Source organism: Symphalangus syndactylus, chromosome 14, assembly GCF_028878055.3.
Source record: "Symphalangus syndactylus isolate Jambi chromosome 14, NHGRI_mSymSyn1-v2.1_pri, whole genome shotgun sequence".
Classification (NCBI taxonomy): domain Eukaryota; kingdom Metazoa; phylum Chordata; class Mammalia; order Primates; family Hylobatidae; genus Symphalangus; species Symphalangus syndactylus.
In genome coordinates this window covers 12,147,668-12,174,649 of record NC_072436.2, presented here as the reverse complement: position 1 = coordinate 12,174,649, position 26,982 = coordinate 12,147,668, and the positions used below count along the sequence as shown (strand labels likewise).

General features: G+C 53.3%; 1 protein-coding gene, 1 long non-coding RNA gene and 1 pseudogene across 3 annotated transcripts; 1 reads left to right on the top strand and 2 right to left on the bottom strand.

Moving 5' to 3' along the window:
• Positions 1-233: 233 nt before the first annotated feature.
• C14H17orf99 (chromosome 14 C17orf99 homolog) lies at positions 234-22,769 on the bottom strand. The gene is made up of 5 exons (XM_063617258.1): positions 22,709-22,769; positions 22,237-22,269; positions 5,864-6,163; positions 2,766-3,035; positions 234-1,222 (listed from the first exon to the last, which is right to left on the bottom strand). The coding sequence occupies exons 1-5, from the start codon at positions 22,743-22,745 to the stop codon at positions 1,065-1,067; spliced, it is 798 nt and encodes a 265-aa protein (XP_063473328.1). The 5' UTR covers positions 22,746-22,769; the 3' UTR covers positions 234-1,064.
• LOC134732411 (uncharacterized) lies at positions 2,406-6,955 on the top strand. Of its 2 annotated transcripts, XR_010115546.1 has the most exons (4): positions 2,406-2,541; positions 4,491-4,541; positions 5,840-5,943; positions 6,576-6,955. It is a non-coding gene; the product is annotated as an uncharacterized lncRNA (long non-coding RNA). The 2 variants fall into 2 exon arrangements; XR_010115545.1 differs by lacking the exon at positions 5,840-5,943.
• LOC129462172 (eukaryotic translation initiation factor 5A-1-like) lies at positions 8,321-13,761 on the bottom strand (annotated as a pseudogene).
• Positions 22,770-26,982: the final 4,213 nt, after the last annotated feature.

The following is a 26,982-nucleotide window of genomic DNA, read 5'->3' as shown; positions in this document are numbered from 1 at the left end:
CGTCTCCACTAAATATACAAAAATTAGCTGGGCATGGTGGCACGTGCCTGTAGTCCCAGCTACTTGGCAGGCTGAGGCAGGAGAATCACTTGAGCCCGGGAGGCGGAGGTTGCAGTGAGCCGAGATTGCACCATTGCACTCCAGCCTGGGGGACAGAGTGAGACTCCATCTCAAAAAAAAGAAAAGAAAAGACCACATATAAAAAAAAATGATGGCATGCAAACAGAAATGAATTTTTCAGGGCGACAGGCCGAGGGCAAACTTTAATCCATTTCCAGTTCAGCCCCCTCTCGCCTCCGTCCCTCTCTACCTCCATCCCAAGAAAAACAGGTACTGAGGGTCCAGTGCAAGGAAGGCTGGGGCAGGCTCTGTGTGTGTTGGAGTGGGGAGCGGAGGTTGTACAGACAGAGGTGTGGGATTACAGGCTGACTGAGCCCGGAAGAATTCCAGACCCCTCTTTGCTAGTTGCAGGTGCGGATTAACAAGAGCAGGTGTGCAGGTGGGGCTCAGAGTCCACCCAGGTGAGCTGGACCACGTGAGAGTTGAACCAGAGGACTGGGCCACCAGGAGGTGGGGTACCCCTCCAAGGAAGTGGGGAGCAGGTATGGGGGGAGGGGCTGGGCCTTTTCCCAGTGTGCTCCCCTCCCTCTCCCTACGCCCAGAGAGATGTGACAGCACCTGAGAGGCGAGGACAGGGCCACACAGACCCCCTTCTTTCTGTGACCCTCCTGAAGCCCTCACACCAACACTGTCTGCGTTTGCTGAAGGCCGCCAGGGCTCCAAGAATCCCAGCTGGCAGGCTTTTTTCTTTTTTTTAAAATAAACATTTTTGTGTATATTTAAGGTAGACAACCTGATATGATGGGATTCATACAGATAGCACAAAGGTTCCTATAGTGAAGCAAGTTAACATATCCACCATCTCTCATAGTTACCCATTTTTGCTTTTGTTTTTGTGGCAAGGGCAGCTAAAACACACTCATTTTGCATGAACTCCAAGCACGAACAGTGCACGCTGATGGCCTGCAGTCCTCTGTTGTGCTTGGGTCTCTGAACGGTTCATTCTACATGGCTGTTGCTTTGTGTCCTCTGACCTCCCCATTCCCTATCCTGAACCCCCCAAACTCCTCTTCACTCAGACGGTGGGTGCTCCTGTAGGGCGGCAAGGCAAGGATGGGGCTCTCCAGGGAACCCTGCCAGTCCTCCATCTTCTGGTCACGACCTTGATGACAAAGCAGTGGAGACTCAAGTCAGACAGGCTCACCTCCCAGCCATCCCCTCCCGAGGCGTCTGAGAGTGTTTGTTTGTTTGTTTTTTTGTTTGTTTTGAGATGGAGTTTTGCTGTTTTTGTCCAGGCTGGAGTGCAATGGCGCGATCTCGGCTCACTGCAACCTCCACCTCCCGGGTTCAAGTGATTCTCCTGCCTCAGCCTCCCAAGTAGCTGGGATTACAGGCCCGCACCACCACGCCCGGCTAATTTTGTATTTTTAGTAGAAATGGGGTTTCTCCATGTTGGCCAGGCTGGTCTTGAACTCCTGACCTCAGGTGATCTGCCTGCCTCAGCCTCCCAAAGTGCTGGGATTACAGGCATGAGCCACCGTGCCCGGCCTGCCTCTGGGAGTTTTATGGTGCCAAGCACATCAGTGCCCCAGCAGGAGAGACATGAGGCTTACCCCACTAAATGAAGGCTGTACCCCATTTTACAGAAGGAAAAACTGAGGCTTGGTGAGGTGACATGGCTCACCCACGAGTCTGGCCTCTGGAAAGAACAGACTTGGTAGAAGTGAGATGGGAGAGTGCCAAGGATGGACTTCCGGCAGAGCCACGTAAGGGCCTGGGCCACAGGCAGAGGATGAGAACCAGGACACGGCAGTGTCTCCCAAACAAAGAGAGGTGAGATCATAGAGGCAGGGCTGGTCACCACCAAAGCCAGACAGGCAGAGCACACAGACCTGTGGTGCCTGCGCTCAGACACTACAAAGGCCCTGGTCACCTTACATGTCAGTAAAGCCATGGCCTTGGAGAGGGGACCCTGGGAGGCCGGGCCCCAGGCTCTTGCCACCACCTCGGAAAGACTGACTGCCCAATGTGGTTCCTACAGAAGGCAGGAGCTCCTGGTCCACCTTGGTCTCCTGGAGGCATCATCCCTGCATCCCTCCTCAGACCCCATAACGAACTTAGGAGAGTGCCCTCCCAGAGGCCAGCAGACTCGGTTACAGGACAATTGGGAGCATTGGCCAGGGTCCGATAACGCCTTGAATGTGTAAGCCTCAGTAGGCACATGGCACACAGTAGGTCCTCATAAACACCTTCGAGTCGTGCGTAGGCGGTGACAGCCCTTCTTTGCCACGGCCACACCCCTACGCTGCAAGCCCCACCACCTGAGCTCTGCAGCCAGGGCCCGGTTGGACCTCTCAGGCCATCGGCAGCTCTCCCTCCTCCCTGCATGCAGCACCCATTTCCTACCTGGCCCACGTGGTCCAGCCCAGCATCCCGGAGGTGACGGCCGCAATGGAGGCGAGGCTGCCAGCCAGCACGATGGTGGGTGCCTTGGGTAACTCTCCTGGGAGGGGGGCGGAGGCAGCTGGGTTGGGCTTCCTTTAGGCAGGGGCCAGGGTGGGCATGGTTGCCTCCTGTGCCCTCTCTGCTCTCAGCAGTGGCCGGGTAGAGCTGTCCCACTTCCCATCGACCTGTGTCTTGGACACTAGCACCCTCCCAGCACAGAAGCACCAGCTGCCCCTCTGGAAATCCAAGGGCCCTCTCACCTGGGGGCACCAGTGTGAGGGCGCTGTGCTGGACATTGACGTTGTTTGCAGCCTGGCACTGGAACCAGTCCGATGTCTGGCTCGGCAGGAAGGAGAAGTTGGCGGGCTGCCCGTGGCGTGGTCTCTGCTGCAGGTGGACCTGCCTGTCCTTCCCGACCAGGCTGTAGGTGATGGGTGGGCTGCCCGAGAACGCCTGGCAGGACATCTCCACCCTGGGGCCTGACCCTCTGTCCCGCAGAGTGAAGTTGGCCCGCAGCTCAGACACTGGCTCTGGTAGGGTGGGGGAGGTAGCACAGGCATGGCTGAGCGGTTTTAAACCCCTCCTCCTCAGTAAGTTCTCCTCATTACAAAATGCCTAATGAGCTTAGCTGTGGCTGCCGCTTCCTCCAGGCCGCCTTCTAGAGTTTGCCCTCCACCTTGTGTCTGGGCTGCTGCCCTACCTGCCGTGTGTACCACACAATTTCACATTTGGTTTTTATCTTATTTTTACTTTACTTTGAAACAGGGTCTTGCTCTGTTGCCCAGGCTGGAGTGCAGTGGCGCGATCTAGGCCCACTGCAACCTCCGCCTCCCCGGCTCAAGCAATTCTCCCATCTCAGCCTCCCGAGTAGCTAGGACTACAGGTGTGCACCACCACATCCAGCTAATTTTTGTATTTTTTGTAGAGATGGGGTTTCACCATGTTGGCCAGGCTGGTCTCAAACTCCTGGGCTCAAGCAATCTTCTGCCTCAGCCTCCCAAAGTGCTGGGATTATAGGCATGAGCCACCATGCCCGGCCTGGTTTTATTCTTGTGTAGTATATTTCAGATTGCCAGACTTAGCCAATAAAAATACAGTTAAATTTTAATTTCAGATAAACAATGAATAATTTCTTACTATACGTATGTCCTATGTAAAATTTATCTGGCAACTCTATCATTCAGTCTCGTCTTTTTTCCTGAAAGACAAGCTACTTCAGGATAAGAACTGTCATGTAGAAGATTCTAGAATCCCTCAGGCCTTGAGCCTAATGCTCTAGACATTCTTACTGATTAGTAATAACCACCACACTTGCCACCTACTAAAAGGCTTTCATTTAATAGGTCCCCTGGAGTAGGACCTATTACTATTTTAGAGACAAAGTCTCTGTCGCCCAGGCTAGAGTGCAATGGTGTGATCACGGCTCACCGCAGGCTCCAACTCCTGGGCTCAAATGATCCTCCCACCTCAGCCACCCAAGTAGCTGGGACAACAGGCATGCACCACCACACCTGATTAATTTTTTAAAAAATTGCTAATGGCTGGGTGCAGTGGCTCATGCCTGTAATCCCAGCACTTTAGGAGGCCTAGGTGGGTGGATCACTTGAGGTCAGGAGTTTGAGACCAGCCTGGCCAACATGGTGAAACCCCGTGTCTACTAAAAATACAAAAATTTGTTGGGCAAGGGGGCAAGGGCCTGCAGTCCCAGCTACTCGGGAGGCTGAGGCAGGAGAATCGCTTGAATCTGGGAGGCGGAGGTTGCAGTGAGCCGAGATCGTGTCACTGCAGTTCAGCCTGGGCGACAGAGCAAGACTCCATCTCAAAAAAAGAAAATAATTTTTTTGTAGACATAGAGTGTCACTCTGTGGTCCAGGCTGGTCTCAAACTCTTGGCTTCAAAGGATTCTCCCACCTTGGCCTCCCAAAATGCTGGGAATACAGGTGTGAGCCAGCTCACAGGCCTCCGTTATTATTTTCCTTTTGCAGAAAAAGCAGTTGAAGCTCAGCGGTCCGATGACTTGCTCAAGACCCCAGCCAGTAAGTGTGGGGATTTGAACCTTGGACCTGTTGGGCTGCAGACCCTGGGCTCATCTCCCCTAGGCTGTCTTTTCCTGGTGTTCTTAGGGTGTGGGCCAAAGGATGAATGGGGAGTTTCCTTGTCCCACCCTAAGTGGGGCAATACTTCCTGGTTCCCATACCCCATAGCTCCCACCAAGAAGTTTACCTGAGTTACTATCAGGATGGAAACAGGAAGAAAGCAGGGTTTGGAGCTGGACAGAGTGGGGTTTGAAAGCAGCCTTAGCCACTTGCCAGCCATGTGGCCTGGGGCGACTTTCTTTTTGTTTTTTGAGACAGAGTCTCACTCTGTCGCCTAGGCTGGCATGCAGTGGCACGAACTCGGCTCACTGCAACCTTCATCTCCTGGTTTCAAGTGACTCTCTTGCCTCAGTCTCCCCAGCAGCTGGGATTATAGGTGTCCACCACTACACCCAGCTAATTTTTGTATTTTTAGTAGAGATGGGGTTTCACTATGTTGGCCAGACTGGTCTGGGACTCCTGACCTCAAGTGATCCACCCGCCTGGGCCTCCCAAAGTGCTGGGATTACAGGCGTGAGCCACCACACCCAGCCCCTGGGGCAACTTTCTTAACTCCCCAGAGCTTTAGCTTCCATAGCTACAGACCCAGAGGCTCAGACCCCACCCCTGACACTGCTGTGAAGATCAAGTGAAGTAATGTGCAAAACGTGCCTAACTTTTTTTTCCAGTTTTTTTTTTTGGAGACGCTCTGTTACCCAGGCTGGAGTACAGTGGCCCAATCTTGACTCACTGCAACCTCTGCCTCCCGGGTTCAAGCGATTCTCCTGCCTCAGCCGCCTGAGTAGCTGGGACTACAGGTGCACCCCACCACACCTGGCTAATCTTTGTATTTTTAGTAGAAATGGGGTTTCGCCATGTTGCCCAGGCTAGTCTCGAACTCCTGGGCTCCAGTGATCAGCCTGCCTCGGCCTCCCACAGTGCTGGGATTTGCGCCCAGCCAAACGTGCCTAGTTTAGCACCTTGAGGTCCGAGCTGACAAATGGGGCCCAGTCATTTCTGCCATCCATTGGGCTCTTTCCCTCTGTGCCCTCAGGCCCCTGCCAGGAGACTGTGCCCTCAGGGCCCCAGCCAGGGATGGCGAGCCCTGAGAAAAGGCCCCGAGGGACCGAGAATGGTCTTGGAGGTGGCAGCCTGTCCTTGTCCACACCCTCAAGCCCTGGCTGTCTCTAATCCCAACAAGGTTTACAATTCCCACTCCCAGAGCTCCCCATTGATCTGCACCCCACCTGCCTCCTCAGCCCTGTGCCCCACACCACACTCACTGGACCACAGCTCCCAGTACATCTGCAGCCTGGCACTGTCCACATGGGCACCTGAGGTGGAGGCCGCCCGGCAGAAGTAGGTGAGCAGGTCTGGACTGGACTTGAGTGTGATGTTGAGGTTGAAGGAGGCCGGCTCGTGGGTCTTCACCAACTTCTTGGCCACCTTGATGTTCTTGGTTCCACAGAGGGAATAGCTGATGGGCGGTGGTGCCTGGGGTGCATGGCAGGTTATGAGTACCCGGTGCCCTTTGGGGAAAACTTCCAGGACTTTGTAGGCAATGGATACCACAGGGGTGATTTCTGGGAGATGAAAAGGTCCAAGGAGGAAGAAAGAAAACGACATTGATCAAGCACCTTAAGAAGGTACTGGTTTGGCCAGGCTCGGTGGCAAACACCTGTAATCCCAGCGTTTGGGAGGTCCAGGCGGACGGATCACTTGAGGTCAGGAGTTCAAAACCGGTGTAGCCGACATGGTGAAAGTCTGTCTCTACCACAAATACAAAAATTAGCCGGGCATAGTGGTGCGCGCCTGTAATCCCTGCTACTCGGGAAGCTAAGGCAGGAGAATCTCTTGAACCGGGAAGGCGGAGGTGGCAGTGAGCCGAGATCACGCCACTGCACTCCAGCCTGGGCGACAGAGGGAGACTCAGGAAAAAAAAAAAAAAAAAAGGATGCTGGGTTTAGCATGTTCTCTCTTTTTTTTTTTTTTTAGATGGAGTCTTGCTCTGTCACCCAGGCTGGAGTGCAGTGGCACGATCTCTGCTCACCACAACCTCCGCCTCCTGAGTTCAAGTGATTCTCCTGCCTCAGCCTCCCGAGTAGCTGGGACTGCAGGCGCATGCCACCACGCCTGGCTAATTTTTGTATTTTTAGTAGAGACAGGGTTTCACCATGTTGGTCAGGCTGGTCTCGAACTCCTGACCTCGTGATCCACCCGCCTCGGCCTCCCAAAGTGCTGGGATTACAGGCGTGAGCCACCGCGCCCCGCTGCAATTTACGTCTATAACAAACCTCCACATGTACCCCTGAACCTAAAAATTACAAATAAATAAATGAAACCAGTAGACCTCAGAATAAGGAAAAAACAAAGAAAGAAAATACTGATTTAGTGATTCCTCAAAAAGTTAAACAGACTTACCATATGACTCAACAATTCCGTGCCTAGACATATACCAAATAATAGAAAACAGGGACTCAAACAGATACCTGTACACACACGTTCGTGGCAGCGTGATTCACCACAGCCAAAAGGTGGAAACGGCCCAAATATCTATCAACGGACGAATGGGTAAATAGAATGTGGTTGATCCATATAAGGAATATTACTCAGCCTTAGAAAGAAATGAACACAGATGCAGGCTGCAGCAGGGATGAGCCGTAACAACATTCCACTAAACAAAAAGGCAGATGCGAAGGGCAACCGTTGCATGATTCCATGTGTGTGCAAAGTTCAGAATAGGAAAACCTACAGAGATAGAAAGCAGATTGGTGGTTACTGGGGCCCAGGGGAGGGGGAAATGGGGAGTAACTGCCTAATAGATACGGGGTTTCCTTTTGGGGTGATGAAAATCTCTTGGAACTAGATAGCGGTGGTGGTTGTGCAACATTCTGAATGCACTAAATGCTGCTGAATTCTCACTTTTTTTTTTTGAGACAGAGTCTTGCACTGTCGCCTCCCGTGTTCAAGAGATTCTCGTGCCTCAGCCTCCAGAGTAGCTGGGATTAGAGGCACCCGACACCACGCCCGGCTAATTTTTGTATTTTTAGTAGACATGGGGTTTCATCATGTTGGCCAGACTGGTCTTGAACTCGAGACCTCAGGTGATCCACCCGCCTCAGCCTCCCAAAGTGCTGGGATTACAGGTGTAAGCCACTGTGCCCGGCCCACTTTTATTTCTTTATTTAAAGACAGAGTCTTGCTCTGTCGTCCAGACTGGAGTGCAGTAGCACGATCTCAGCTCACTGCAACCTCCACCTCCTGGGTTCAAGTGATTCTCATGTCTCAGCCTACCATGTAGTGGGGACTCCAGGCATGCACCACCATGCCCAGCTAATTTTTGTATTTTCAGTAGAGACGGGGTTTTTTCTTTTTTTTTTTTTTTTTTTTGAGACGGAGCCTCGCTCTGTCGCCCAGGCTGGAGTGCAGTGGCGCAATCTCGGCTCACTGCAAGCTCCGCCTCCCGGGTTCACGCCATTCTCCTGCCTCAGCCTTTCCGAGTAGCTGGGACTACAGGCGCCCGCCACCACGCCCGGCTAATTTTTTGTATTTTTAGTAGAGACAGGGTTTCACCGTGTTAGCCAGGATGGTCTCCATCTCCTGACCTCGTGCTCCGCCCGCCTCGGCCTCCCAAAGTACTGGGATTACAGGCTTGAGCCACCGTGCCCGGCCTCTCTTTTTTTATTTTTCCATATTAAACTTGTAGTTTTATTCAGATTTGATTTTTTTTTTTTTTTTTTGAGACGGAGTCTTGCTCTGTCCCCCAGGCTGGAGTGCAGTGGCGCGATCTCGGCTCACTGCAAGCTCCGCCTCCCGGGTTCACGCCATTCTCCTGCCTCAGCCTCTCCGAGTAGCTGGGACTACAGGCGCCCGCCACCACGCCCGGCTAATTTTTTGTATTTTTAGTAGAGACAGGGTTTCACCGTGTTAGCCAGGATGGTCTCCATCTCCTGACCTCGTGCTCCGCCCGCCTCGGCCTCCCAAAGTACTGGGATTACAGGCTTGAGCCACCGTGCCCGGCCTCTCTTTTTTTATTTTTCCATATTAAACTTGTAGTTTTATTCAGATTTGATTTTTTTTTTTTTTTTTTTTTTTTTTTTTTGAGACGGAGTCTTGCTCTGTCGCCCAGGCTGGAGTGCAGTGGCGCGATCTCGGCTCACTGCAAGCTCCGCCTCCCGGGTTCACGCCATTCTCCTGCCTCAGCCTCTCCGAGTAGCTGGGACTACAGGCGCCCGCCACCACGCCCGGCTAATTTTTTGTATTTTTAGTAGAGACAGGGTTTCACCGTGTTAGCCAGGATGGTCTCCATCTCCTGACCTCGTGCTCCGCCCGCCTCGGCCTCCCAAAGTACTGGGATTACAGGCTTGAGCCACCGTGCCCGGCCTCTCTTTTTTTATTTTTCCATATTAAACTTGTAGTTTTATTCAGATTTGATTTTTTTTTTTTTTTTTTTTTTTTTTGGAGACGGAGTCTTGCTCTGTCGCCCAGGCTGGAGTGCAGTGGCGCGATCTCGGCTCACTGCAAGCTCCGCCTCCCGGGTTCACGCCATTCTCCTGCCTCAGCCTCTCCGAGTAGCTGGGACTACAGGCGCCCGCCACCACGCCCGGCTAATTTTTTTGTATTTTTAGTAGAGACGGGGTTTCACCGTGGTCTCGATCTCCTGACCTCGTGATCCGCCCGCCTCGGCCTCCCAAAGTGCTGGGATTACAAGCGTGAGCCACCGCGCCCGGCCCAGGTTTGATTTTAACAACTGTGTCGGGGAGAGAGCCCGCAGGGAAGGGTAAAGCCCACAGGGGCAGGGCCCTCCCAGGTTTGGGGAGAGACACAGGCAGGGGAGGGGGCTGGTCTCCAGTCTGTTGGGGTGATGCTCAGGGTAAAGGGCTATGGGCAACAGGGGACCAGACCAGGGATGAGTGGGGAGGGCATAAGGACTATTTGCCAGAATCCACCGCTTTCTGATTCCAGATTGAATTAAAAAACAAAAACTAAACCGCAAGCAGCACCCACCCCCTTCTCCCCGAGCAGGGCTGTAGCGTGAGGCAGAAGAGGAGGGCAGCTTCCCCAGGGCCACGGCTTCGCTTGCTCCTGGCCAAGGGAGCTGGGTGAAGGGCAGGGGCTATCCGACAGATTGAGGGGATGCGGAAAACCAAAATAAAACATCAAATAAATTGTGTAGGAGGAGGCCGAGATCGCGCCACTGCACTCCAGCCTGGGCGACAGGGTGAGACTCCGTCTCAAAAAAAAAAAAAAAAAAATTATGTAGAAGGAGTCCAGCAGCCTAGGACCAGACCAGAGCCAAGCCAGGCTGGGGGAGGGGGCCTCTTGGGAGGATCACTGCTGTCACCAACGCCACCCTGGGAGCCTCGATTGCAGCAGCTGCCTCCTCAGTCATGGCAGACAGCACCACGATCAGGATCTCTTCTCCACAGCCGTACTTCTTTCTGCTCAATCTCCTTGCCAAGGTCTCCCTCATGCAGACGAAGTTCCTCTCACACCTCCCGGCTGTCCTGGAGCAGTGATAGGTGCCCATCCTGGATGCCAATCAGCTGGAAGTCATTCCTTTTGATGTTGGGGACATCCATTTTGTGAGTTGATGGGCAGATATCTTCATATTTCTTCCCAGTAAAGATGTCAGTACCAACCAGGTGGACCTTGGCATGGCCGTGCTTGCCAGTCATCGAAGTAGACATCTCGATGATCTTACGTGGCCGGCCTTTGAGTAACACAAAGCCATTTTTTTTTTTTTTTTTTTTTTTGAGACAGGGTCTCACTCTGTCGCCCAGGCTGGAGTGCAGTGACACTCCGCAAGCTCTGCCTCCCGGGTTCACGCCATTCTCCTGCCTCAGCCTCCAGAGTAGCTGGGACTACAGGCGCCCGCCACCACGCCCAGCTAATTTTTGTATTTTTAGTAGAGACAGGGTTTCACCATTTTAGCCAGGATGGTTTTGATCTCCTGACCTTGTGATCCACCTGCCTCGGCCTCCCAAAGTGCTGGGATTATGGGCGTGAGCCACCGCGCCTGGCCCACAAAGCCATTCTTACATAATACTGAGCACTGCATTGGGAAGGTGGCTGAGGCCCCTGCATCTCCTGTCTTGAAGTCCAAATCATCTGCCATTTTAAGAGGCTTTGATTCCAACTCAAACGAACGCACTGACTCGACCCTGTCCGCTGGCTGCGAGCCCAACTACTGCCTCCGAGCCCACCACTGCCGCCGCCGCCGCTGCCGAACACAGGTCTTAGTACGCAGGCACCCGAGACGGGTTTTCACCATGTGGGCCAGGCTGCTCTTGAACTCCTGACCTCATGATGGGTCTGCCTCGGCCTCCCAAAGTGCTGGGATTACGGGTGTGAGCCACCGTGCCTGGCCTAAGTTTTGTATTTTTAGTAGAGACAGGGTTTCACTATGTTGGTTAGGCTGGTCTTGAACTCCTGGCCTCAAGTCATCCGGCTGCCTCGGCCTCCCAAAGTGCTGGCATTACAAGCGTGAGCCAGCGTGCCCGGCAAATTATCACTTTTAAATGGTTGACTTTTTGTTATGTGAATTTCACCTGTAAAAAAAAAGAAAATACTAGAAAAAGGGCTACCTCCTGGGTTTAGGCTGTTTCTTTCCAGAATATTTTTCTATAAAAACAAAATGCGTCCAGGCACGGTGGCCACCATGTCTGGAATCCCAGCACTTTGGGAAGCTGAGGCAGGTGGATTGCTTGAGCCTCGGAGTTTGAGATCAGCTTCAACAACACAGTGAGAACCACTCTAAAAATAAATAAATAAACAAAATTAGTCAGGTGTGGTGGTGCTCGCCTGTGGTCCCAGCTACTCCAGAGGTTGAGGGGAGAGGATCACTTACTTGAGCTTGGGAGACTGAAGCTGCAGTGAGCTATGATCGTGCCACTGCACTCCAGCCTGGGTGAAAGAGTGAGACCCTATTTCTTAAAAAATTAATTAATTAATTAATTAATTAAATAAAAGGAGTTTTGAAGAATTGAGGCTCCTGTAGGAGACCAGCCTGCTCACGGCACCTAAAGTGCTCTTCTCCCTAGACCCAGATCAAAACCAGCCGGTCAGCCCATTCCAGCAGGCCTTCACCCACCTACGCCAGGTATCTGCTTTCTGCTTGTGAGTGACTTCTCTGTTTTGGAAGCAAATCCTGGAGTCAATTTCATTGCTGAAAACATCTCTGAGATCTTCCTAGTGGGCCTGATGCTATCCTTGCTGATTTTTTTTTTTTTTTTTTTTTTAAGAGATGGAGTTTTGCTCTGTTGCCCAGGCTGGAGTGCAGTGGTGCGATCTTGGCTCACTACAACCTCTGCCTCCTGGGTTCAAGTGATTCTCCTGCCTCAGCATCCCAAGTAGCTGGGACTATAGGCACCCGCAACCACGCCCGGCTAATTTTTGTATTTTTAGTAGAGACTGGGTTTTGCCATGTTGGCCAGGCTGGTCTCGAACTCTTGACCTCAGGTGATCCGCCTGCCTGGGCCTCCCAAAGCGCTGGGATTACAGGCGTGAGCCACTGTGCCTGGCCATTACTGATTCTTTAAGACAGCAATTGGGATTAAACAAAAAAGTTTCTGGAATAGGGGTTTGGGGGAGAGGGTTGTTTTATACCAATGGCAGGGACCTGTTTGCATTTCAAGAATAGTGCGTAGGCCGGGCATGGTGGCTCACATCTGTATTCCCAGCACCGTGAGGCCGAGGCAGGTGGATCACCTGAGGTCAGGAGTTCGAGACCAGCCTGGCCAACATAGAGAAACCCCGTCTCTACTAAAAATACAAAAATTATCTGGGCATGGTGGTACATGCCTGTAATCCCAGCTACTCAGAAGACTGAGGCCAGAGAATCATTTGAACCCAGGAGACAGAGGTTACAGTGAGCCAATATCCTGCCACTGTACTCTAGCATGGGTGACAGAGCAAGACTCCGTCTCAAAAAAAAGAAAGAAAAGAAAGAAAAAGAATAGTGTGTATCAGGTGGGCACAGTAGCTCAGGCCCGTAATACCAGCACTTTGGGAAGGCCAAGGCAGGAGGATTGCTTAAGCCCAGGGGTTCCAGACCAGCCTGGGCAACACAGTGAGACCCCACCTCTATTTAATCAAAAGAAAAATTAAAAAGAAAAAAAGAATACTGTGTGGTTGGGGCAGTGCGTGGGAGAGGGGTAGAAAGAAGGGTCTATGAAATCTGAATATTATTGACGTCATGAATCGCCTTTGCTCGGCTGGGCATGTCTGCTCTGGAAACCACCCTGCAATGAGGAAACTGCTGATTGAGCAGAGAACTGGAACAAACTAGAGTGTGTGACCACTAAGCATATTTCATTCTAGACCAGTAACTCTCAACCAGGAGCAATTTTGCCTCCAGGGGACCTTTGGGTCTGGGGACATTTTCGGTTGTCAGTATTGGGAGGTGCACTAGCTTGGGCAACACAGCAAGACCGCATCTCCACAAAAAATAAAATAAAATAAAATAGGGGTTGCTGCTGACATTTAGTAGGTAGAGGCCAAGGATGTCGCAAAGCATCCTACAGTGCACAGTCAGCCCCCACCGCGAAGAATGGTCTGGCCTCAAATGTCAGGAGTGCTGAGGTTGACAACTCTGGTCTAGACAACCGGCAGCAGCCTTCTAGAATCAGGATGTCTTCCCCTTCCCAGGGCTGCACAGACACCAACAATTATTTTCTCATCTGTGCCCCTTTGAAAATTTCATGAGAACTCTCCTTTTTATATTTATTTATTTATTTATTTATTTATTTATTTATTTATTTATTTTTGAGATGGAGTCTCACTCTGTTACCCAGACTGGAGTGCAATGTCGTGATCTCGGCTCACTGCAACCTCCGCCTCCCAGGTTCAAGCAGTTCTTCTGCCTCAGCCTCCCAAGTAGCTGGGATTACAGGCATGCGTCACCACGCCTGGCTAATTTTGTATTTTTAGTAGAGACGGGGTTTCTCCATGTTGGTAAGGCTGGTCTCGAACGCCCGACCTCAGGTGATTCACCTGCCTCGGCCCCCCAACGTGCTGGGATTACAGGAATGAGCCACTGTGCCCGGCCTATTTATTTATTTTTTTGAGATGAAGTCTTACCCTGTCGCCCAGGCCTCAATGCAGTGGTGTAATCTTGGCTCACTGCAACCTCTGCCTCCCGGGTTCAAGTGATCTCCTGCCTCAGCTGCCCGAGTAGCTGGGACTACAGACACATGCCGCCACGCCTAATTTTGTATTTTTGGTAGAGATGGGGTTTTACCACATTGGCCAGACTGGTCCCGAACTCCTGACCTCAGGTGATCCGCCCACCTCAGCCTCCCAAAGTGCTGGGATTACAGGCATGAGCTACTGCACCCAGCCAGACTCTCCTTTTTAGATGGGGAAGAATACTTTTTTTTTTTTTTTTTTTTTTTTTTTTTTTAGGCCTGGCACAGTGGCTCACGCCTATAATTCCAGCACTTTGGGAGGCTGAGGAGGGTGAATCGTTTGAGGCCAGGAGTTCAAAGCCACCCTGGGCAACATGGTGAAACCCTGTCTCTATTAAAAATACACAAATTAGGCCGGGCGCGGTGGCTCACGCTTGTAATCCCAGCACTTTGGGAGGCCGAGGCGGGCGGATCACAAGGTCAGGAGATCGAGACCACGGTGAAACCCCGTCTCTACTAAAAATACAAAAAATTAGCCGGGCGTGGTGGCGGGCGCCTGTAGTCCCAGCTACTTGGAGAGGCTGAGGCAGGAGAATGGCGTGAACCCAGGAGGCGGAGCTTGCAGTGAGCCGAGATCGCGCCACTGCACTCCAGCCTGGGTGACAGAGCGAGACTCCGTCTCAAAAAAAAAAAAAAAAAAAAAAAAAAAAAAAAAAAAAAAAATACACAAATTAGCCCAGTATGGTGGCTCGAGCCTGTAGTTCCAGCTATTTCGGAGGCTGAGGCATGAGAATCACTTGAACCTGAGAGGTGGAGGCTGCGGTGAGCCGAGATTGCGCTGCTGCACTCCAGCCTGGGTGACAGAGTGAGACTGTGTCTCAAAAAAAAAAAAAAGGAATACTTTTTTTTTTTTTTTTTCCCCAAACAGGCTTTCATGGAAAAATCTTCGATTTGAAGAAAGTGAAGGTGTATCTGGAGGAGAAGGCACCCTCTGGGGTATCCTCTTGCAGATGCCTCTGCTGATTCATTTAGTCAATTTGACCCTCAGGGCCAAGAGGCCTTCTCTTCATGGTCCAAAAACTATCGCAGGGGCCAGAAGCCTGCCTCATGTGGGGAAGTGGGAGTCCAGGCCTGACACGTGATCACCCTTTCTTTTCGCTCCCTTTGTGAAGGGAAATGATCTTGACTTACAAAAGTGGAAAGAAAAACTGCTCTGTCTTCATTTCCATTTCAGTCTTCATTAATAGAAGCTTGATTTGCATAAGTTCACAGACAGGAACCATTTTTAGAGTACACTGTAGCAGGGACATTCACTTTTTTTTTTCTTTTTTTGAGACAGAGTCTCGCTCTGTCACCCAGGCTGGAGTGCAGTGGTGCGATCTCGGTTCACTGCAACCTCCGCCTCCTGGGTTCAAGCGATTCTCCTGCCTCAGCCTCCCGAGTAGCTGGGATTACGGGTATGCACCACCACGCCTGGCTAATTTTTTGTAGTTTTAGTAGAGCCGGGGTTTCTCCACGTTAGCCAGGCTGGTCTTGAATGCCTGAGCTCAGGAGATCAGCCCCCCTCGGCCTCCCAGAGTGCTGGGAATACAGGGTGAGCCACCGCCCCGGGCCACGCATTCACTTTATATCCTCACAAGACTTGTGTGGTTTTTTCCTTTTGATTATTTAGTTTATGGATCAGCCTGCCAATAAAGGATGGTCTATCTTTTTTTTTAATTTATTTTTTTTCTTTGAGACAGGGTCTTGCTTTGTCTCCTAGGCCTGAGTGCAGTGGCGCGATCTCAATTCACTGCAACCTCTGCCTCCCTGTTTCTTTTTTTTTTTTTTTTTTTGAGACGGAGTTTTGCTCTTGTTGTCCAGGCTGGAGTGCAATGGCGCGATCTCGGCTCACCACAACCTCCGCCTCCTGGGTTCAAGCGATTCTCCTGCCTCAGCCTCCCGAGTAACTGGGATTACAGGCATGCGCCTCCACGCCCGGCTAATTTTTTTTGTATTTTTAGTAGAGATGGGGTTTCTCCATGTTGGTCAGGCTGGTCTCGAGCTCCTGACCTCAGGTGATCCACCTGCCTCGGCCTCCCAAAGTGCTAGGATTATAGGCGTGAGCCACCGCGCCCGGCTTCTGCCTCCCTGTTTCAAGTGATTCTCCTGCCTCACCCTCCTGAGTAGCTGGTATTACAGATGCACACCACCATGCTTGGCTAATTTTTGTATTTTTAGTAGAGATGGGGTTTCACCATGTTGGCCAGGCTGATCTACAATTCCTGACCTCAAGTGATCCACCCACCTCAGCCTTCCAAAGTGCTGGGATTATAGGCCTGAGCCACCTGCCTGGCCTATCATTTACTTTAAAATTCTTCTGCTTGTCTGGGCGTGGTGGCTCACGCCTATAATCCCAGAGCTTTCGGAGGCCAAGGCAGGGATCCCTTGAGCCCAGGAGTTTGAGACCAGCCTGGGCAAAAAAGCAAGATCCTGTCTCTAAGAAAAAAAAAAAAAAAATTGGCTGGGTGCAGTGGCTCATGCCTATAATCGTAACACTTTGGGAGGCCGAGGCTGGTGAATCACTTGAGCTCAGAAGTTTGAGACCAGCCTGGGCAACATGGCAAAACCCCATCTCTACTAAAAATACAAAAATTAGCCGGGCATGGTGGCATGTGCCTGTAGTCCCAGCTACTTAGCAGGTTGAGGTGGGAGGATCTCTTGAACCTGGAAGGTGGAGGCTGCAGTGAGCCAAGAGTGCGCCACTGCGCTCCAGCCTGGGTGACAAAGTGAGACCCTGTCTCGAAAAAAAAAAAAATTAAGTGGGCATGGTGGTATGCACCAGCTACTCAGGAGGCTGACATGGGAGGATGTTTGAGCCCAGGAGGTTGAGGCTTTAGTGAGCTGTAATCACGCCACTGCACTCCAGCCTGGGTGACAGAGCAAGACCCTGTCTCAAAATAAGTAAGTAAGTAAATAAATAAATAAATAAAATTCATCTGCCCTGCAAGAGCACTTAAATAACGAGAAGGCACACTCAAAATCTGAAAAAGTGAGGACAAGGCTGCCCTCGGGACAGGAAGCTAAGCCAAGCCCAGGCTGGGCGTGGGGTCACTGCAGGGAAACTGTGGAGGGCTCATGTCCAGGCCCAGACACGGTGCTAGTGCCCTGAGTGACTCCAAAGCCCTTCCAGATTGTGCTACCCCTCTCCAGACTGGTCTCTGTGACAACAGGAAGCTTAGAAATTCCAGTCCCAACCCTGGAGGTTGCAATTCATTACACCTAGGGAGGGGCTCTGAGATCTGATTTTGAATAAGCCGCCGTCCGTTGAGGGTTGAATTATGTCCTCCAAAAAGACAGGTTCCAATGGTGACTCCCAGGACCTGCCCACGGGAACATATTTGGAAATCAGGTTTTTACAGATGGCTCCCCTTCTCTCAAGTTAAATATTAACTCCAGTAATTCATGCTGGGTTAGGGTGGGGCCTGACGAGAAGAGGAAAGGAGACTCAGACACACACAAGGAGAATGGCATGAGGGAGGCAACCCCCGGAAACCAGGACAGGAGCCAGGAGCAGGTGCTCCCGCGGGGCCTTGGGAGGACCTAGCCCTGCGGACTCTGAGTCTTGGAATTCAGCTTCCAGCACTGTCAGAGAATGTGTTTCCTTCCTTGTTGCTGTTGTTTTTTGGTTGTCTTTTGTCTTTTGCTTTTTTTTTTTTTTTTTGAGACAGAGTCTTGCTGTCGCTCAGGCTGGAGTGCAGTAGCACGATCTCGGCTCACTGCAACCTCCGCCTCTGGGTTCAAGCGATTCTCGTGCTTCAGCCTCCTGAGTAGCTGGGATTACAGGCACGCGCCACCATACCTGGCTGATTTTTGCATTTTTAGTAGAGACAGGGTTTCCGCATTTTGGCCATGCTGGTCTGGAACGCCTGACCTTAGGTGATCCGCCCACCTAGGCCTCCCAAAGTACTGGGATTATGGGCCTGAGCCATCACGCCTGGACTTGTTTTTGTTTTTGTTTTGAGACAGAGTCTCACTCTGTCACCCAGGCTGCAGTGCAGTGGTGCCATCCTCCGCCTCCCAGGTTCAAGCGATTCTCCTGCCTCAGCCTCCTGAGTAGCTGGGATTACAGGCACCTGCCACCAAGCCTGGCTAATGTTTGTATTTTTGATAGAAATGGGGTTTCACCATGTTGGCCAGGCTGGTCTTGAACTCCTGACCTCAAGTGATCCGCCTGCCTTGGCCTCCCAAAGTGCTGGGATTACAGACGTGAGCCACCGTGCCTGGCCTCCTCTGTGCCGTTTGGAGTGTAGGCTCAGCCGGAATCAAAATCCCCTATATCCTCAACCTTCCAACCAACACCCTCCATCCTCTACATCTGATGGAAACCAGACACCTGCTTCCCAGAGCACTGTCTACCCCTTCAGGTGTCCCAGGTGATGTGGATCCCGGCAGCCTTCATGGCACCGGGCTAGGACAAAGGCGGACAACATCTTCTTGACATTTCCCCTCCCCTAAACTTTTCTCCCCTCTCCTTGCTAAACAGCAGCTATGTCTTCAGATACATTCCACTCTGTCTTCTGGATTACAATTATCCACCAACACCTATCCCTCCTTGAAGATGCCTGTCCATGGTTCCTACCATGCTTAATGCTACACTTGCCAGAATTCTTGGGGATTTCAAAATACACAGGCACAGTGGCTCACACCTGTAACCCCCGCACTTTGGGAGGTTAAAGAGGGGGGATTGCTTGAGGCCAGGAGTTCAAGACCAGCTGGGCAAAATAGGAAGACCCAATCGCTACAAAACAATTGAAATATTAGGCCTGGCAGTGTGGCTCATGCCTGTAATCCCAGCACTTTGGGAGGCCGAGGCAGGCAGATCACTTGAGCTTGAGTCTGAGACGAGCCTGGCCAACACAGCAAAACCCTGTCTCTACAAAAAATACAAAAATTAGCTGGGCATGGTGGTGCGAGCCTGTAGTCCCAGCTATTCTGGAGGCTGAGGTGGGATGATGGCTTGAGCCCAGGAGATGGAGGTTGCAGTGAGCCAAGTTTGTGCCACTGTATTCCAACCTGGGCAAAACAGCAAGCAAGGCCAGGCACAGTGGCTCACGCCTGTAATCCCAGCATTTGGGGAGGCTGAAGTGGGCAGATCATGAGGTCAGGAGATCGAGACCATCCTGGCTAACGTGGTGAAACCCCATCTTTACTAAAAGTACAAAAAATTAGCTGGCTGTGGTGGCATGTGCCTGTAGTCCCAGCTACTGAGGAGGCTGAGGCAGGAAAATCCCTTGAACCCGGGAGGTGGAGCTTGCAGTGAGCCGAGATTGCACCACTGCACTCCAGCCTGGGCGACAGAGCGGGACCCCATCTCAAAAAAAAAAATAAATTAAATATTAGCGGGGTGTGATGGCATGTGCCTGTAGTCCCAGGTACTTGGGAGGCTGAGGCGGGAGGATTGCTTAAGCCCTGGCGGTCAAGGCTGCAGTGAACGGTGATTGTGCCACTGCACTTTAGCCTTGGTGACAGAACGAGACCCTGTGTCTAAAAGCAAAATGGGGCCGGGCGCGGTGGCTCAAGCCTGTAATCCCAGCACTTTGGGAGGCCGAGGCGGGCGGATCACGAGGTCAGGAGATCGAGACCATCCTGACTAACACGGTGAAACCCCGTCTCTACTAAAAATACAAAAAAAAAATTAGCCGGGCGTGTTGGCGGGCGCCTGTAGTCCCAGCTACTCGGGAGGCTGAGGCAGGAGAATGGCGTGAACCCCGGGAGGCGGAGCTTGCAGTGAGCCGAGATCGCGCCACTGCACTCCAGCCTGGGGGACAGAGAAAGACTCCGTCTCAAAAAAAAAAAAAATAAATAAAAGCAAAATGGAACAAAACAAAAAGCCAACCTACGCAGAGATCATCTTTCGAATATCCTGATCCCTCAGGTCCTTCGCATGTGCCCAGCTTTCCACTCCCACTGAAGCTGTTTCAGCTGCATAATATGCCATCTCCAGGCTGCACTTTATTTAGCCAGCACTTCCAGATGGGCCAACGACTTTGGCACCTTTTTTTTTTTTTTGAGGCAGAGTCTCTCTCTGTTGCCCAGGCTGGAGTGCAGTGGTGCGATCTTGGTTCACTGCAACCTCCGCCTGCCGGATTCAATGGATTCTCCCGCCTCAGCCTCCCGAGTAGCTGGGATTACAGACGTGCACCACCATGACCAGCTAATTTTTGTATTTTCAGTAGAGACGGGGTTTCGCCATATTGGTGAGGCTGGTCTCAAACTCCCGACCTCAGGTGGTCTGCCCGCCTCGGCCTCCCAAAGTGCTGGGATTCCAGGCATGAGCAGCTGCGCCTGGCTTGGCACCATCTTTCATGGCTGTCCTCATCCCATCCCATGCCATCTGCCAGCCGCTGCTATTGGCCTCCAGAATGTATGTCCACCCCATCTCCCTGCCTCTCCCGCATTGCCCACTCTCTCCTCTGGATCCCCAGAGTAGCCTAGTGGCTCTCTTGGATTTTCCCTTTGATCTCCATCCCACACGGTGTCCAAATGACCTCATCAAGGGTAAATCAGATTGCTTTTTCCCCTCCAAACTTCCTATGGCTGCATCCCACAGGGCTCTCCCCGGTCAACCCCACACCACGCCTCTGACCTCATTCAATACCCTTTGCCCCTTGCTTCCTGTGCTCTGGCCACACAGGGTCCCTGCCCAGGTACTTCCTGCTCGATCAGCTCCTTCGGGTCCTTGCTGCACAGCCCCTTCCCAAACTCCACCCTCCCCTGCAAATGCTGCTCTCCTTCCCCTACCTACCCTGTGTCCCCTTTCCTTCTACCCTGCTTGCTTTTCTCTAGAACATTCTAACATACCTTAGAATGTGCTTTTTTTGCTCTGTCACCCAGGCTGAAGTACAGTGTTAATGATTACAGTTCACTGCAACCTCCCTTCCCAGACAAGCAATCCTCCCACCTCAGCCTCCCGAGTAGCTGGGACAACAGGTGCACTGCCCACCATGCCCAGCTAATTAAAAAAAAAAATTTTTTTTATACAAAAAAATCAGCTGGGCATAGTGGTGCACATCTGTCATCTCAGCTACTCAGGAGGCTGGGTGGAAGAATCCCTTGACTCCAGGAGGCAGAGGTTGCAGTAAGCTGAGATCGAGCCACTGCACTCCAGCCTGGGTGACAGAGTGAGACTCCATATCAAAAAAAAGATGGGGACTCACTGTGTGTGTTTTTTTTTTAGAGATGGGGGTCTCACTGTGTTGCTCAGGCTGGTCTTGAACTCCTGGGCTCAACTGATCCTCTGGCTACAGCCTCCCAAAGTGCTAGGATAACAGGCATAAGCCACTGAATGTTCTTATTTTTATTATCATCTGTCCCCCCAACCCCCACTAGAATGTAAGATACAGGAGGGGTTTGTTTCCGTGCCTTGCCACATTCTCAGGGCCTGGAATGGTGCCTGCAACTAAACAGGTGCTCAAGTATTTGTTCAATAAATAAACGATTTATCAGTCAGTCTCTTAGGAGTTTAGTTAGCAGGAATTGTTTAGCAAGAATCGGATAAGTCAAGAGCCAGCCAAGAGGGGGAGGCGGAACTGCCCTGCACAGGTACTTCCCAGAGCCCCAGCTGCCTGCTCTCTTTTTAGCAGCCACACCAACAATGTATCCGTTTTTAGAGCAAATGAGGAAATAATGGTTCAACCTGGGCCTCATTCAAGTGAGACTGGCGTCATCATTACCCGGTGGGTACCTGCCCTTTAGCAAAATAGAGGGGGAAGGCCCTGCTCTGTAACCTGGTGGCCTAGCAACAAGGGGCAAGGGTTGGTTGGGGCAATACAGGGAGGTGACTGTCCATCCTCACCTTAATGGACATGAGGGGAGGGGAGGGAAGGATGGGGCAAGAAAGTGCAGGCAGAAGGATGGAGCAGGCAAAGATGAGGAAGCAGGCCAGGCTAGGGGCTGTCAGAGACCTTCCCCAGCGTCCCCTCCTCCCTGGCCCTGTACCCAGCTGGGTCCCAGATGCTCTCCACTCTCCGGCTGCCTCTACAAGGAAGGCAGCCTCGTGTATGTCAGGCCCCTGGGGGAGCCTCAACTTCACCATCCCCTCATGGCCCTCCTCCTGGTCGGAGAATCCCAACCTCCCAGGCCCCACCAGAATTCCCCAGCCTTCCATGGGGCCTCGCCCACCAGGCAGAGCTGTGAGGGTCTCAGGGGGGCTTCTGCTCCTGATCAGGGACCTGGGGCAGAGTGATGAGGATGCACCTGCCCAGGGAATCTTCCCTCCAAACAGCCCAGCCAAAGGCTGGAAGCTGAGCAACTTCCCTGCCTGTGTGCCCCGGAGGTCCCCACACTGGCCTGCTTGGCCTGCCCATCTCCATCACTCCTAGGGCCCTGCAGGGTGCAGAGAATGTTCCAGAACTGTCCAGCCATCCTCCAGCACACACCTCCCCACTAGTAACTTCCTTCCCAGCCGAGGCGCCCTCCACCGTGGGGGTTCTGACACCAGGGTCCCAGCTGGGGGACTTCTCCCTGCAGCAGGCTGTGCCACTTACCTTCCTCCTGCACCTTGGAGAAGCTGCTGGCAGCTGTAAGAGAGGTGAGGGCGATGAGGAGAGGGCCTGGCGTGGAGGGGAGACCAGAGACAGCCTCGAGACCCACCTGCTGAAGCCAGGAGGGAGGAGCAGACTGAATCCTGGTAGTGAGGCCCCCAGGACTCAGCTGGCACCATCACTCACAAAAGCTCTTTTGCGCCCTTCCCCCTCCACAACATCTCCTATCATCAGCCCATTTTGCAGATGGGTAAGTAGTGAGCCCAGAATGGTGAAGCAATCCCTGGACCACATATGCAGCAAGTTTAGGTGCTGGTCCGAGACTCAAGCCCAGATCTTTCCCTCTCTGTCCCGTGTTTCCAGAGGTGCCCTTGCCTTCAGGCCTCATCTCTCCTGTGCTCCCAGTACCCCCACCTGAGCCCGAGACCTCAAGGCCCCAGCAGCAGCCCCGCCATCACTTCCCTGGTGGACTCACCCAGCATGGCCAAGCAGAGCAGCCCAGGGAGCCCCATGTCTTGGTGGGTGTGGGGCCTCTGCTCAGGCAGTGAGAACCTCCTAGTTCCTGGCCTCCCCCACCCTGAGGCCCCTAGGATGCTCCTTGGGTGGGTGCCTGCAGCGGGGAGATAACCTGGAGGCCGCAGCACCCCAGGGCCTCAGCTACCAGGGCTGGGCCCAGAGAGCCCTGGAGGCCCAGTACAGCAAACTCCCCCTCAATCCCCAGAGAAGTTGAAGGAGTTTGGACCTTGGGGCCAGACCAGGGCTTAGACTCAGCAGTCACCTCTGAGCTGCAGGACCCTGGGCTCACGTGGTGGGCAGAAAGTGTCCATGCTCAGCGGGGCACAGTGGCTCACGCCTGTAATCCCAGCACTTTGGGAGGCCTGGGTGGGCGGATCTTCTGAGGTCAGGAGTTCAAGACCAGCCTGGCAAACATGGCGAAACTCCATCTCTACTAAAAATACAAAAATTAGCTGGGCGTGGTGGCGTGCGCCTGTAATCCCAGCTACTCGGGAGACTGAGGCAGGAGAATTGCTTGAACCCAGGAGGCGGAGGTTGCAGTGAGCCGAGATCATGCTACTACACTCCAGCCTGGGTGACAGAGTGAGACTCCATCTCAAAAAAAGAAAAAAAAGATGTCCATGCTGTAACTTCTGGAGCCCGTGAGCACCATGTTACGCGGCAAGAGGAACGAAGGCTGTGAATCTTCTCATTTTGAGAGGAGGCTGTCCTAGATGACCCAGGTGACCCTCATGTAATCACTGGGGCCTTTCCAAGCAGCTGGGGGCCTGCTGGGTGAGAAGAGGCAGCCCCACCCATGATGGTTCACAGCTGGGTGGCCAAGGCTGCACCCAGCCCCAGAATAACACCCCAGACCGACGAGGCCCCTGGTCCTGGAGTGTGATGGGTCCTGAGTCCTGGGTCCTGGAGTGTGATGGGACCTGGAGTCCTGGGTCCTGGAGTGTGGTGTGCCCAAGCACCGCCCTTCAGAAGTTCCTCAGGCCCCACTGAGGGTGGTGGGAGGTCACATGGATGGTCATTCCCAGGGAACTGGCCCCAGTGCTGGCCTTGGCCAGCAGCAGACCCAGCTGCATCGCAGGCAGTATGTGTGTGTGTGTGTGTGTGTGTGTGTGTGCGCGTGTGTGTGTGTGTGTGTGCGCGCGCGCAGAGGTCAGCGGCAGAGCCTCCTGCACATGCAAGGAGGGCGGGGGTGAGCAGGGCCTCCCAAAGCCCTGAGGCCAGGGCTGGGGCCAGGCTTTCCCCGGAACACAGAGATGTAAAGGCGCAAGGGATTGAGGCTGGGACCGTGCCAGCTCCGCTGTGGGCCACTGCACCTGGCTTTGTGCCCAAGCTCAGCCTGGGGCTGCTGGACCAGCCTGTCACTTTCTGGCCCAGCTCAGCTTCCCACACTTTGTGTGGGGAATGCCTTTTCTGGCTGCCTTCTTTAGGAATGTGTCCCCCGCCACCAGGTGACCATTGCCTCCTGTGGGAGCTGCTGCCACCTGTGGCTCCTGACTGGTCAATCACATTCTGCCCCTGGGCACCGTCCAGGAGTGAACACCTGACCAACGGGGGCCATTCACAGCCCCGCCCCAGCTCTCCTCTCGGCCTTTCCCAGGCACTTGCTGCACCAGAGGCCTGGGTGTGTTGGGAAGCTGGTCTGAGGGAGTGGCCCTGCTGACCAGGGAGTGGCCAAAAGGATGGTGGGGAGGCAGGTGCAGGTGTCCTGGAGGTCGCTGCAGACTGGCTCTGTTGACCCCTCAGTGGTCCCCTCTCCCAGCTGGCCTGAGTCCATTTCTGCCCCTTGCTACCCATGGTCGCGGGGCTGGAGCCTGCCTCCTGTGCACCCACTGGCCTGTTTTCAGTTTCTCCCAGCTGGGGGGCAAGAGCATTTTCTCTGAGTTTCCTAGTAAAACTCGCTTCCCTTCCCAACGTCTGTTCTCACTTCTGCTGAAGGCGGGTGGGGAAGGGAACTGAAGACTGAAGGGACACAGAGATCACTGGGGGAGCTGGCTGGCTGCCCAGGCCCCGGGCTGCTGGCAGCCTCTTGCCTGGAAACCAGGAAAACTCATTTCTCTCTCCATGTGCTGTTCAGGGGAACCTTGAGTTAAGGCAGCTCATGAGGAGCTCTTCCTCTTCGCAATCTGTGGGGAAGCTGAGGTCAGAGAGCAAAGGCAGAGTCCTGGGCCATTTTCCCCAGGCCTTGGGAAACCCAAACATCTCTCCTGCACCCCTTCGCCCCCAGAAATCACTTGTGCACCCGTCTGGTTGACCAGTTCTCTGGGCAGCACTGCCCCCACCCCGTCCAGACTGCAGAGTAGGCCAGGACACAGCAGCCACGCCTTCGAAGTCACCCCCAGGTCACCTTGCGTGGAGCTTGGGGGCCCCCCCAAAGCTCTCTAGCCACCCGCTTCAGGCTGTTTTGTGATTTTGGCCCAGAGATCACTGTCCTCAGTAACAAATGCTCTATCCCAGCATCTCCGTGTTTCCTCCCCCATACTGTGTTCCCAGAAGGGTCCTGCGGGTGGGAGTCTGCTCCGAGCTGCCGTAGCCAGGATAAGACGGTTGCAGGGGCACAGAAAGACGGGGCAGTCTCTCAGGCCGGGGCAGGGGAGGGCCCAAGAGTTCCCAGTCACTGGGGGCAGCTGGGACACCCCACCTAGTGTGTTCGGAATTGGTGGGTTCTTGGTCTCATGACTTTAAGAATAAAGCTGCAAACCCTTGTGGTTGAGTGTTACACTTCTTAAAGGTGGTGTGTCCGGAGTTTGTTCCTTCTGTTGTCTGGGTATGTTCAGCGTTTCTTCCTTCTGGTGGGTTCATGGTCTCCCTAGCTCAGGAGTGAAGCTGCAGACCTTCAGACTGAGTGTTCAGCTTTTAAAGTGGCACGTGTGGAGTTGTTTACTCCTCCTGGTGAGTTCAGAGTCTACTCTTGCTTCAGGAGCGAAATTACAGACCTTCCCAGTGAGTTTTACAGCTTATAAATTTATAAAGGCAGCGTGGACCCAAACAGGGAACAGTAGTGAGATTTACCACAAACAACAAAGCCTCCACAGTATAGAAAAACAGCCCAACAAGTTGCCACTGCTGGCTCAGGCAGCCTTCTTTTATTCTCTTATCTGGCCCCACCCACATCCTGCTGATTGGTCCACTTTACAGAGAGCCGATTGGTCTGTTTTACAGAGAACCGATTGGTCCATTTTGACAGGGTGCTGATTGGTCCGTTTACAATCCCTGAGCTAGACACAAAAGCTCTCCACGTCCCCACTAGATTAGCTAAATATAGAGTGTCGATTGGTGCATTCACAAACCCTGAGCTAGACACAGGGTGCTGATTGGTGTGTTTACAAACCCTGAGCTAGACACAGGGTGCTGACTGGTGTGTTTACAAACCTTGAGCTAGATACAGAGTGCTGATTGGTGTATTTACAATCCCTTAGCTAGACATAAAGGTTCTCCAAGTCCCACCAGACTCAGGAGCCCAGCTGGCTTCATCCAGTGGATCTCGCAGAGAGCTTCAGGTGGAGCTGCCTGCCAGTTCCCCGCAGTGCGCCTGCACTCCTCAGCCCTTGGGTGGTCGATGGGACTGGGCGTCGTGGAGCAGGGGGTGGCGCTCGTCGGGGAGGCTCGGGCTGCGCAGGAGCCCATGGCGGGAGAGGGGAGGCTCAGGCATGGCGGGCTGCAGGTCCCGAGCCCTGCCCCGCAGGGAGGCAGCTAAGGCCCGGCGAGAAGTCGAACACAGCAGTTACTGGCCCAGGTGCTAAGTCCCGCACTGCCTGGGCTGGCGGGGCCGGCTGGCCGCTCCAACTACGGGGCCCACCGAGCCCACGCCCACCTGGAACTCGTGCTGGCCTGCAAGCGCCGCGCGCAGCCCCGGTTCCCGCCCGCGCCTCTCCCTCCACACCTCCCGGCAAGCTGACGGAGCCGGCTCCGGCCTTGGCCAGCCCAGAAAGGGGCTCCCACTGTGCAGTGGCAGGCTGAAGGGCTCCTCAAGCGCGGCCAGAGTGGGTGCCAAGGCCGAGGAGGCGCCGAGAGCGAGCGAGGGCTGTGAGGGCTGCCAGCATGCTGTCACCTCTCACTAGGTGGGCTCTCCTGCCTGGTGAGACCTTTACTGCATCTACTGCAATAAGCCCCAGAGAGTCCCTCCCTGCTGGGCAGGACTTCTAAGCTCCTGGCAGAGCCCCTCGTTAGGTCATGGCCCCCAGCTCCGTCATCTACAGAAAGTCATCCCAGCCCATGGCACCCGCTGCTGGAGCG

Bases quoted from the DNA above. Each gene is read 5' to 3' on its own strand.
- C14H17orf99 (XM_063617258.1), bottom strand. From the start codon at position 22,745: ATGGGGCTCCCTGGGCTGCTCTGCTTGGCCATGCTGG. The intron at 6,164-22,236 runs GTAAGTGGCACA...TTCATCTCCCAG, and splicing joins CTCCAAGGTGCAGGAGGAAG to AAATCACCCCTGTGGTATCC. The intron at 1,223-2,765 runs GTGAGAGGGCCC...TTTGTCATCAAG, and splicing joins CCTCACACTGGTGCCCCCAG to GTCGTGACCAGAAGATGGAG.